The following is a 12,730-nucleotide window of genomic DNA, read 5'->3' as shown; positions in this document are numbered from 1 at the left end:
AGAATCAAATATTAATTATAGTCGTCCTTTACATTTCTCCCAATAAAAACGTATCAAATATTATTAAATTTCTTCATCAGCAGTTACTTCATTTTTCTAATGAGGGTGCAAAACTTTTAAATACTAATGACAACGAGATACCATTAATTATTGCTGGAGATTTCAATGTCAATTTTAGTTCAGAAGAATCTCAACCATTAATTGATTTTTTAAATAATAAATTTAATTTAACAATGAATAATTCTCCATTAGAATCAACCACAAGATATGGCACGACTATTGATGCAGTTTTCTCAAGAAATGTACATAGTTTACAAAGCAAAATTTATGCCTCTCATTTCAGTTATCACAAACCTATTATATCATATATGAAATATGATAGCAATTAATCTATCGCTGTTGTTTTAAGCTGTGTTATTGATGTTATGTGATTATTAATAAATAATTTTTAAAATTTAAATATGATGTTTTTTTATTTTTATTTTAATTGCCTACTCATACAATATTAAAAGTTTTACTTCAATCGCGTGTGATCCTTACGCGCACTCTTTTTTTTCCAATTTGCGTGGCCGTCTTTAAACATTCATAACTCTGTCAATTTTTGTGTGAAAGCAAAATAAAAAAAAAACAATTAAAATTCCTTTAGTGAAAGATTCCTTTGATTTTATCTATATGCTTTTATTCTTTTTGATATATAATAAAAATAATTTCGATTTTTAAAAAAATTGAAAAAAAAAAGTTTTTATAAAATCGTGAGTTTTCTGTTTATTTCTAATATATTTTCTAAAAATTATCTACAAAAAATGCATCAACACTTTTTTTTTCTCAGAGCCATCGTTTTAAAGATACATCACTTTCAAAAGTACGTTTAAACGCCACCTAGAAGATAGTGTGCTTAGCGCGTTTTTTTTACGCGGTTGGCTCAGTAGGCCTATTTCACGGGTCTGTTGTGGTTTTGTTTCTTTCGGAACTATTTTAAAATGATATTTCTGAATTTGGGTTGCTAAAAATAAGGATGGAATTTATAAAAAAGCAGCAAAATGAAATTATTCGTCGGAATCATAATTTTCAAATGTTTTTACTTCCTCTTCTTTTCGTTCTTCTTATTATACTTCTTTTTCTTCTTCACTTTGTATATAAGTAAATTGTCCCATTAGCGATTCTTCATTGTTATCATAGTCCTCTAAAGTTGCCGACTCGACATTAGAACATGATTGGCATTGACAATAAGTATACGCCAGGGAACAAAAGAGTCCAACTTTTTTGCAACCACATTTGGCATTACATCTTTTTTTTGTGGTTGCAGAATATTGTTATACTATGTATAAGGAAGCTTTTATATACATCGGACTCATTATGATAGGGCAAAAATTATGCAAACCAGATTTAATAATTGTATTTATTTTATTCATACATTTATTATTTATTTACACTAAAAACAATTTATATTTGAATTTTCAGACATAGTATGATGAATTTGAGCTTATGTTCTCTGTTATTGTTCACATTGATATTTTTATTTATATACATAATTTATGATATTACAGACATTCGAATATTGCTTCAATAAATAAAATCTTTATACATAATTGCTAAGTAATAATACTATTGGCAATATTTCAATAATAATCTTAGGCCAATACCAGAATATTTAAATTTTGACTGAATCTGAATAACTTTAACAATCAAAATAATTATTTTTGCAGTACAGTTATAATGAAACAGACAATGTGTAACTTTATATTTTATATTGCTATGTATATACACAATATGATCAAATTTTAACAGTTAAATTGAATTTATTAGATTATATAAAACTGAAAATTATCATGGAATGTAATTTAAAATCATACAGAAAAAAACAAATATAATAATAAAATTTGATAATATTTCAACAACTTGTAGCTAGTACGGCAGAATACTGTTTCACAACAACATACTTTCATTTTAACAATAGAATCATTATTTTATAAGTATCTACAATTTCTTTAAACATTAAAACATGTCTTCATGTTTTCCTTACATTAAGGATGTGGTTAGTACCAGACATCCCAAAAACTGATTTAATATTCTTTACATGGAGAAGACAACATATAAAGGGAAATAAAATATGGTATTGATGGAAACTTTAGTAAGATTTTTAATGACGAGAATCACGTGGGTAAAACTCGGCGAGGGTGGAAGCGGGTATTCTCTTCAACATCTCCTTGGGGAAGATACGCAACAATTGCCAGCCAATGTCCAAAGATTCAAATACTGTGCGGTTCTCATAATTACCCTGGGAGAAAAAAAATTTGTTTAAATTGATAAAACAAATTAAAATTAATTCTAGATATAATAATGTTGCTTTACTATTGCGCTTTTAGTTTTCCAATTAATAATATGATGAAAATAATCAGAAACTAAAACAATACCTGTGAGATAAAGTTCTTCTCAAATTTCGTCAAGAATTCCAAGTACAACAAGTCATCAGGTGTCAAAGCTTCCTCTCCTACGACAGCCTTCATAGCCTGCACGTCCTTACCAATGGCGTAGCAAGCATACTAAAAATTTTAAACATTATAGAAATTTTTAAGTGTGATGTGTTACAGAAAACTTTCTTTATATTTTTCTACATACCAATTGATTGGACACATCAGAGTGATCTCTACGTGTCATACCCTCACCAATGGCAGATTTCATCAAACGTGACAGGGAAGGCAATACGTTTACAGGTGGGTAGATTTGCCTGTTGTGCAGTTGTCTGTCTACGTAGATCTATAGAATAATATACAATCATTATCATATGACAGAAGGCTAAAAATAAGCTATTATTTATTTTAATACCTGTCCTTCAGTGATGTAACCAGTCAAATCAGGAATAGGGTGAGTAATATCATCGTTGGGCATAGTCAAAATTGGAATTTGGGTGATAGAACCATTTCTGCCTTCAACACGTCCAGCACGTTCATAAATTGTGGCCAAATCAGTGTACATGTAACCTAGAAGTTGGAAAAAAAAATTATAAACAAACCTTGAAAAAAAAATTATATATATTTATATAATAAATATATACAGTAGAATCCGCTTAGTATGACATCGAAGAGACGCCGAAATCTCGTCATACTAACCGGTCGTCATTAAAAGCGTACTGAAGAAAAACTTTTTAATATGCAAATATGTTACATTTTTCAGTAATTTAAAAGAAAAGCCTATACAAACGTTTTAATTAAAAATAAAAATTACACATTAAAATTTAATATAAAATAAAATTATAGGGTAGGACGGGGGCACGACGGTCCAATTTGACTTACAGTAATTATACTGTCTAAACCCAATGAACAACACATAACATACATCAAAGAAGCATCTATTGAACTATGTTCAGAAAAACTTACATACATACGTACATAATTCCTAATTATATAAATATTATATTTTTTACTATTTTTTAAACATTTGGTATCTGACCCATTTTACCTCACATACGGGGTAAAGTGGAACAACCAGGGGGCGAACAGACACAATTTCTTCTATTAAATTTTAAAGGCATTTTACGCTACATTATTGAACCAACGCAAAATATTAATTCTGTGGGTACATTTGTTACAAAGACAACACAGTATATTACATTGATCTGCTATTGGTCAGAAATATTCATCAGAAGAGCCGGAATAACAATTTATTCAATTAATCTCTTGTTAAATTGCTTTTTTTAAAACTTTACTATTTTATTGCTTACACCTTTGTCAAAGTAAAGGTTCAGCTGGTCCTTTTTATCGCAGTCATGTGCTGCTTATCTTCTAATAGCAAAGTCATAAGAATAAAGATGACTGGTTATGAGTTCATACATTTTTTGCCCTCTACTATCAAATATAATTGTTAAAAAAAAATCTAATTTTATTTGTTTATGAGATATTCGTGGTAGGCCATCAATAATTAGTTTACCCTACCCATAAACATACAAATGTGTTTTTTTTAATGCAAGTAATCAGTAATTTTTGATTGATTTCTTTACAGAATTTTATTGTAAAAACAGTCCCTGGTGCTATTGTGCTCAAAAGACATAGTAATTGCTTTCGTAGACTTGGCCACATCATGTAAAATCATGTCGGTCATTATAATTGGACATATTTTTTTGCAAAAAGCGACATGTCATTATAAGCAACATGTCAATGTAAGCAATGTCAATATATCCGACTAGACAGCTGTTTTTTTAAGGAATTTTATATGGAAACCAAATTCCTAGTGCGATTACGTCATATTAAGCGGTTGTCAATATATCCGGCGTCATACTAATTGGATTCTACTGTATATATTTATTAAAATAAACTGGATACTTAAAATTGAAAAAATTATAGTTACCTGGGAAACCACGACGTCCGGGTACTTCTTCACGGGCAGCTGATACCTCACGCAAAGCTTCAGCATATGAGGACATGTCTGTTAAGATTACCAACACGTGCTTTTCACATTGGTAGGCCAAGAATTCAGCAGCTGTCAAAGCCAGACGTGGGGTAATGATACGTTCAATAGTTGGATCATTGGCCAAGTTCAAGAACAGGCACACATTCTCCATGGAACCATTCTCCTCGAAATCCTAGAAGAAAGTGTTTACTTAGTAAATGTACCATCAGTGCAAAACTTGGCTTTATGACCAATTAGTGTAAAGTTCAAAAACTAAAGAATCATAACTAACTTGTTTGAAGAATCTGGCAGTTTCCATGTTGACACCCATAGCGGCAAACACAATGGCAAAGTTATCTTCATGGTCATCCAAAACTGATTTTCCTGGGATTTTAACTAAACCTGCTTGCCTACAGATCTGGGCAGCAATTTCATTGTGGGGCAGACCAGCTGCAGAGAAGATGGGAATCTTCTGTCCACGAGCAATGGAGTTCATCACATCAATAGCAGAGATACCTAATAGACAAAAATTAATTGTTTAAGACTGAACTTATGAATAAAATGAATGACTATGAATATTTAATTAATATTATTTTTATTATTATTTGCTTATATTTTACATTAAATCATATTACGGATATTATTTTCATGTAAATTTCATCCTTTGCTCTTTTATTTATTTAAATTTATATTATTATTTATCAATATTACTTGATGTTAATAAATTAGCAGTTGTAATAATTATTGAAATTAAAAAAAAAAAAAGAAAAAAAAATGAATAGGATAACTATGAATGAAATTTATATAATTAATATAAATTTGGGGATATTTATCGACTATACTTAAATAATTATATCCTGGGTGATAATGATATATGCATATAGATTACTAAAAAAAAAAAACAATATTCATAATAGCTGTTAAATATACCAGTTTGGATCATTTCCTCAGGATAGATACGAGACCAGGGATTGATGGGTTGACCTTGGATGTCCAAGAAATCTTCAGCCAAAATTGGGGGTCCTTTGTCAATTGGCTTTCCTGATCCGTTGAACACACGACCTATAATTATAAAAAAGTTGTTAGTTACTAACACCACAAAAACTATTAAACATAAAATAACAAATAAGCAAAACTTTGATAATTTTTTGTTGAAAACTGTATTCAAAAAATTAAATAATGTATTCAAAATATAATATTTAAGCAGTAATTAGTTTTAGAAAAATTATGAGAAAGTAACAAGTTTTTGATTTATAATTATTTAGAGCATTATCAAATTGTGTTTCATTTAGGAATTGGGCAAGTTCACACAGAAAAGCAAAAACTCAATGTTCTGTAATAAAACAAGACAAAAAACTGGAACTATATACACACATGTATGAAGCAGTTCTAAATTTTATATACATTTCTTTTTAAAATATAATAATTAATGAAAACCTACCAAAACACTAACAAATTGCTTTTTAATTTTTATTTAATGCTAAGTTAGATTACCTAACATATCCTCTGATACTGGAGTCCTCAAAATGTCACCAGTAAATTCACAAAGTGTGTTCTTAGCGTCAATTCCTGAGGTACCCTCAAAAACTTGTACAACAGCTTTGGAGCCGCTGACTTCCAAAACCTATTTTAATTTCAAATCATTAATATTTATAATTGTGAAAACATGCAAAGAATCTTGACATAGTGTTGAATTTCATAAATACGTATATAATATAGCAATTATATGATAAAATTATAAATTAATGCCATGACAGTCATTTTACAAACTATATATATATATATATATATATATATATATATATATATATATATACATATTTAATATATTAGGGTGGTTCTTCATGTGGATATTTTGAAATTTCATTGCTCTCAGAGGCTCAAATACTTCCAAATTGATAAAAAAAATTCTCTCCAAGTTTTAGCTCTTAATATTAACTAAGATAGTCCGCATACCGCCCGAAGTTTCTTATGGAAATAATATGAAAAATATTTCATTTGTTTTTTAGAATTTCATAACTCAGCAACCAATCTAACATACTCGTATACAATAAAACAATAAACAAAAAAAATCAGTGACAAGTCACCAACATTTTGAGAATATCACGGTAATTGCTTATATTGATCAAAAATAAAAATTTCATAACAAAAATATGATATATTTCATAAAATAAATATTTACATTACAATTTTAGAATAACTTCAAGTTCAAATAACTCGTAAGCCAATAGATTTAATGAAGAATTATAAGAAACCTTTTTTGTGGCGAGTCAAATTTTTAATAAAATATGATTGCAATTGTTACGCTTGATTTGTTTGTCATTGAGTTATAAAATTCAAAAAAACAAATAGAAATTTTTCCATGTTATTTCAATAAGAAACTGAAGACTATCTTAAAGTTAATATTAATAACTAAAACTTCTAGAGCCCCTGGGAGAAAAGAAATTCGAATATATTCATGTTAAGGACTACCCTAATATATATATTTAGTATAATACTGTGTGTATCTAATTTATAAAGCAATCATCACAATCAAAAGATGGTGATGGCATTCAATTATAGCATACCTTTATAAGGATACCATGTAAATACTATATAATAATTATATATACATATATATATATATATATATATATATATATATATATACATATATAGATGTATAAACTTAAGTTTATGATAAGTTCGATAAACTATTTTGTTTCAACTGAAGTTAAATTACCTGTCCTGAACGTAAAGTTCCATCAGAAAGTCTGAGTTGTACAATTTCTGCAAATTTGGGGAATTTAACTTCATCCAAAATAACCAGAGGTCCATTGACACCAGAGACAGTTTTGTATGCTAAAAAATTAGATAAATATTAATATCTTTGGATCTATAAACATAAATATCAATATCAATATGAATAGTGTCATAAAAATAAAAAATTGATGATGTTTATAATATTGTTTCTTACATTTTACTAATACATTTTTAGAAATATGTATTTATAAAAATGAGGAAAGAGTAAGTTTTGTAAAAATGGAAGTGATTGATTGAAACACATTAACAAAAACTAGAGATAGAAAGTTTTACAATATATTTGCACTATAAATAATCAAATTAAAAAAACTTCAATAAGAATATGCATTAAATAAAAATTTCAATTGCCATTCAATACATGGTTACTAGTTTAATTTGTTAAAGCAATATGTTCAATTTCATTGATGACATTAATTTTAAAAATGATTTTCAGGTTCATAAATACCTATATATATATATATATGGCGGAATGAACACCATATGAAGTTGAAGGACGTCAATTGATGACAATGGCGGAATGAACACCATATGACAGATGTCAGTTGAATAACGTCAATTGATGACAAAACTAAATTATATTGGGCTACGTTGATTCGGATCTGGCATCAAGCAAGCTATAACGATCTGATTGTTTTTATACGATCGAATATTATTGTCGCGCTTTTTAAAACGATCGAAAATATTGTATCGAGTTTTTTGCCAACGAGCGTTTTCTCGTGATCGAAATTTAGATTTGATTTAATGTAATATCAACATCTTTATCAATTGAGACATTAATAAACAGTCATTATCGAGTTGAAATAAAATTATTGCGATTTCATTCAAGAATTAATTAATTAATAATATATGGCCCACCAGCGCCATAATTGGTGACTCCGAACGTGTAAGTGAAATCATTAAGCAAGAGACATTCTCAACGTCTTAGTACCCATAATTGGTGACGTCAGACGGAGAAAGAAAAACACTTGTCAAATACAAGTAAATTAATAAAGGTAAATTATACCAATTTTTATCAACATGTCGACTCGATCTACGTCCGTCAATGACGAAACAGCGCTCAACAGATCTCTGATCGATCTGGATCACGAGGCGATCTTTAACACGAGCAGTCCTCGTGTTTCTGAACATGAACATGACAGTTATGCTGATCAATACAATATAGCAGCATTTAACAATCACCGTCTCACTCCATTCAATGGAGATTCTCCAGACTTATGGTTTTTAGTTATTGAACATGAGTTTCAGTCTGCTAGGATCAGGAGTGACAATACTAAGTACACAGCAGTACTCAAAGCCCTAGACTTCGAGACACTGCGCCTCATCCAGGATGTCCTCCGTAATCCACCAATGACAGGCAAATACGAATATATCAAAAACACTATATTAAGCAGAATGTCTGAATCTAGAGGTAAGCAAATTGACAAGCTATTAAAAAACTTAACTCTAGGAGAGAAGAAACCATCACAGCTCCTACGAGAAATGATGAATTTGGCTAAGGGAGAGGTCAGTGAAGACATCATAATTAAATTGTGGTCAGAACGCCTGCCACACCATATTCGGCCACAATTAATAGTTTCTCGCCATCTTGGTCCGGAAGCCCTGGCGGAAGTTGCCGATATTTTAGTCGATCACTGTAGCCCCACATCACATGTGATGTCCACAACACACAAGTCTTCAGTAGAACAGAGACTGGACCGCCACGAAACTCTTCTTATGTCATGCGTCCAGGAAATCAAGGAACTAAAGGCAATGTTGAACACTGAAAGACAGAGAAATGATCAGCAAGAATCACAACTCAACCAGTCAAGATCAAGAAGTGAACAACTCAATCAGTCAAGTTCTAGAAGTGGTTCTCGACATAGGTCCAGGACACCTTCACGTGGATCGGTTTGCTACTATCATTACAGATATGGGGAGAAGGCCACAAAGTGTGAAGAGCCCTGCCTGCTTAAATCTCTAAACCAGTCAAAAAACTTACTTCACCGTCATTAAGTGGAGCTTGCCATGACGGTGAAGTAAATTCTGTCTGCTCTGAGCTCCGTCTTCATATATCAGACAGAAAGACGGCAATCCAATTTCTTATAGATTCAGGATCAGTTATATCCATTTTACCAGCTCAGAAGTTTGCCGATGGTCATCCTAAGGAAGAGTTAGTTCTATTTGCAGCAAACTCTAGCAGAATATCCACGTATGGAAAGAGAACTCTGGAGCTGGATTTATCTTTACGCAGAAGCTTTAGCTGGCAGTTTGTTGTTGCCGATGTAGCCACAGCCATAATAGGAGCTGATTTCCTAAGCAACTACAATTTATTAATAGACTTGAAGGGTAGAAGATTGATTGATTCGACTACAGGCCTTACCTCTGATGGAAAGGTACTCAAGGCACAGCAAGTTAACATCTCCACTGTCAACCCGGCAGAGCCCTTCAAGGATTTACTGGCACAATACATCGCAATAACAAAGCCACAGGTAACCACCAATAATAAATCATCTCTTTTTGCCCACAGGATAACCACAACAGGTCCACCATTAGCTTCCAGATTCAGGAAGATCTTCGGAGAAAAGGCTGTTGCAGCCAGGTCCGAGATACAAGATCTCCTGAATAGGGGCATTTTGAGGCCTTCCAACAGTCCATGGGCAAGCCCTATTCACATGGTTCCCAAAAAGAATGGCACATTCAGAATGTGTGGAGACTACAGGAGGCTGAACGCAAACACGCTGCCCGACAGGTATCCTCCACCATTAATACAAGATGTATTCAATAATCTTCATCAAAAAGAAGTATTTTCTACAATAGATTTAGAAAAAGCTTACCACCAAGTACCCATGCATGAAGAGGATATACAAAAGACTGCAATTATCACACCATGGGGACTCTTCGAGTATCTACGTATGCCATTTGGACTCAAAAACGCTGCCCAGACATTCCAGAGGTTTATCAATCACATATTCCAAGATTTTAATTTTGTTTTCATTTATATAGACGACATCCTGGTAATGTCGACTGATATGAATGAGCACCGTCGTCATCTTCAATTGGTTTTTGAGAGGCTACAGGAATATTCTCTTACAATAAACTTAGAGAAATGTGCCTTTGGAAAAGATGAAGTTAACTTCCTCGGTTACAAACTGAGTGCTGCAGGATATTCTCCTTCACCAGACCGAGTAGAGAAAATTATTAATTATCCAAAACCTTCGACAGTTATAGAACTCAGAAGATTTTTGGGAATGGTAAACTATTATCGTAAATCAATACCCAAGGCAGCAAATATACAAGCACCTCTTTATGAGTATGTGAAGTCCTCAGTTAAAAACGACAAGACTAAAATTGAATGGAATGACAATTCATTATCAGCATTTAGCAAGCTGAAGGAAGCTCTAGCAAATGCAACTCTTCTTCATTTTCCTTCAAGTATAGCAAATATTAATTTAATTACAGATGCATCCACAACAGCCATTGGAGCAACTCTGGAGCAGGAAGAAAATGGTGCATGGCACCCTATAGGTTTCTTTTCCAGAAAGCTCACAGCTACTGAACAGCGATATTCAACTTACGATCGCGAGCTACTAGCCATCTTTGCGGCTTTAAAGTATTTTGAATATCTATTAGAAGGAAGGCACTTTATAATCAAGACAGACCACAAGCCAATCACACACGCATTTCAACAAAAACTGGAGAAAGCATCAGATCGTCAGCGACGGCAGCTAGAATACATATCACAGTTTTCCACTGATATTATATATGTGAAGGGTGATCAGAACGTTGTTGCTGATGCGTTGTCCAGGATCAATGCCATTCAAATGCCATCAAAGCTAACCGAAGAGGAAATTTCGCAAGAACAGAGTAAGGACGTTGAAATGCAAACTATATTGAACGGCAACACCTCTATTAATCTTCAAAAATTGACATTAGGGGGGTATCCAGTTTATTGCAACAGGCAAGATAATTGTGTGAAGCCCTACCTTCCACAAAGTCTTCGCAGAATTGCTTTTGACATTGTACATGGAAATGCACACCCAAGCATAAGGATTACTTCAAGGGAGTTGCGAAGAAGGTATGTGTGGCCTGGGATTGGTAAAGACGTCACCATGTGGGCACGTCAATGCATTCCTTGCCAAAAATCCAAAATTCATAAACATAATCACCTCACTCCTATCCATATTCCTATTCCTGAAAACAGATTTTCGCATATTCACATTGACATAATCAAATTACCGAATATTAATGGATATCCTTATTGCCTAACAATCATCGACAGATTTACAAGGTGGCCAGAAGCTGTTCCTCTAAAGGACATTTCTGCAGACACGATTGTCCAAGCCCTATTTTCAAACTGGATATCAAGATTTGGTACACCATGTGTGATAACATCCGACCAAGGATGCCAGTTTGAATCAGCTATATTCAAATCACTAATGAATGCAATAGGTGCTAAGAAAATACGGACAACGGCATATCACCCTCAGTCCAATGGTCTGTTGAACGCTGGCATAGAACTCTGAAAGCAGCTTTAATGTGCTCTCCTGAGCCTTGGATCGAAGTATTACCTGTAGTCTTACTAGGTTTACGTTCTTCATACAAAGAAGACCTTAAAGCATCTCCTGCTGAGATGGTTTATGGAACCACATTAAGACTACCAGGCGAATTTTTCACAACTAAAGAACTGTCATCCGATCCACAAGCATTTCTGGACTACCACAGAAGAATAATGCGGGATATTAAACCTACAGCCACAGCTCATCATAATAAAGCCAATATGTTTGTGCTTAAGGACATAAATACATGCACTCATGTATTTGTAAGATCTGATCATATTAGAAAACCACTTGAGCCTCCATATAGTGGACCATATGAAATTATAGAAAGAATTTCAGACAAAGTGTTCAAAATTTCTATGGATGGTACTGATAAGAACATATCGGTTGACAGACTAAAACCAGCATACACAGTTAAAATAGATAACAGTCAACCAAGCTCATCTCAAGAATTTAAATCACATAACTTGGAGTTATCGATTGACCCTCCAAAAAAGATGAAGCCTAAAAAAGTCTCCTTCAAATTTTAATAATCAAATTCATTTATTTTTACCGGATACCTCTTTTTCTTTTGAAGGGGAGTTATATGGCGGAATGAACACCATATGAAGTTGAAGGACGTCAATTGATGACAATGGCGGAATGAACACCATATGACAGATGTCAGTTGAATAACGTCAATTGATGACAAAACTAAATTATATTGGGCTACGTTGATTCGGATCTGGCATCAAGCAAGCTATAACGATCTGATTGTTTTTATACGATCGAATATTATTGTCGCGCTTTTTAAAACGATCGAAAATATTGTATCGAGTTTTTTGCCAACGAGCGTTTTCTCGTGATCGAAATTTAGATTTGATTTAATGTAATATCAACATCTTTATCAATTGAGACATTAATAAACAGTCATTATCGAGTTGAAATAAAATTATTGCGATTTCATTCAAGAATTAATTAATTAATAATATATGGCCCACCAGCGCCATATATATATATATATATAA

At 32.3% G+C, this 12,730-nt stretch overlaps 1 protein-coding gene across 1 annotated transcript; it reads right to left on the bottom strand.

Annotated features, from left to right (window-relative positions):
- Window positions 1-1,731: 1,731 nt before the first annotated feature.
- LOC113387944 (V-type proton ATPase subunit B) lies at window positions 1,732-8,120 on the bottom strand. Its single transcript, XM_026625328.1, has 10 exons — window positions 8,117-8,120; window positions 7,109-7,227; window positions 5,881-6,010; window positions 5,317-5,448; window positions 4,679-4,902; window positions 4,345-4,579; window positions 2,827-2,981; window positions 2,620-2,757; window positions 2,415-2,543; window positions 1,732-2,278 (listed from the first exon to the last, which is right to left on the bottom strand). Exons 1-10 carry the CDS (start codon window positions 8,118-8,120, stop codon window positions 2,141-2,143), a joined length of 1,404 nt encoding a protein of 467 aa, XP_026481113.1. The 3' UTR covers window positions 1,732-2,140.
- Window positions 8,121-12,730: the final 4,610 nt, after the last annotated feature.

This window comes from Ctenocephalides felis, unplaced genomic scaffold (assembly GCF_003426905.1).
Source record: "Ctenocephalides felis isolate EL2017-DRISC unplaced genomic scaffold, ASM342690v1 CF-g0.4_SCAFFOLD_00845, whole genome shotgun sequence".
NCBI lineage: Eukaryota > Metazoa > Arthropoda > Insecta > Siphonaptera > Pulicidae > Ctenocephalides > Ctenocephalides felis.
This window is presented reverse-complemented; position numbering and strand designations above follow the sequence as displayed.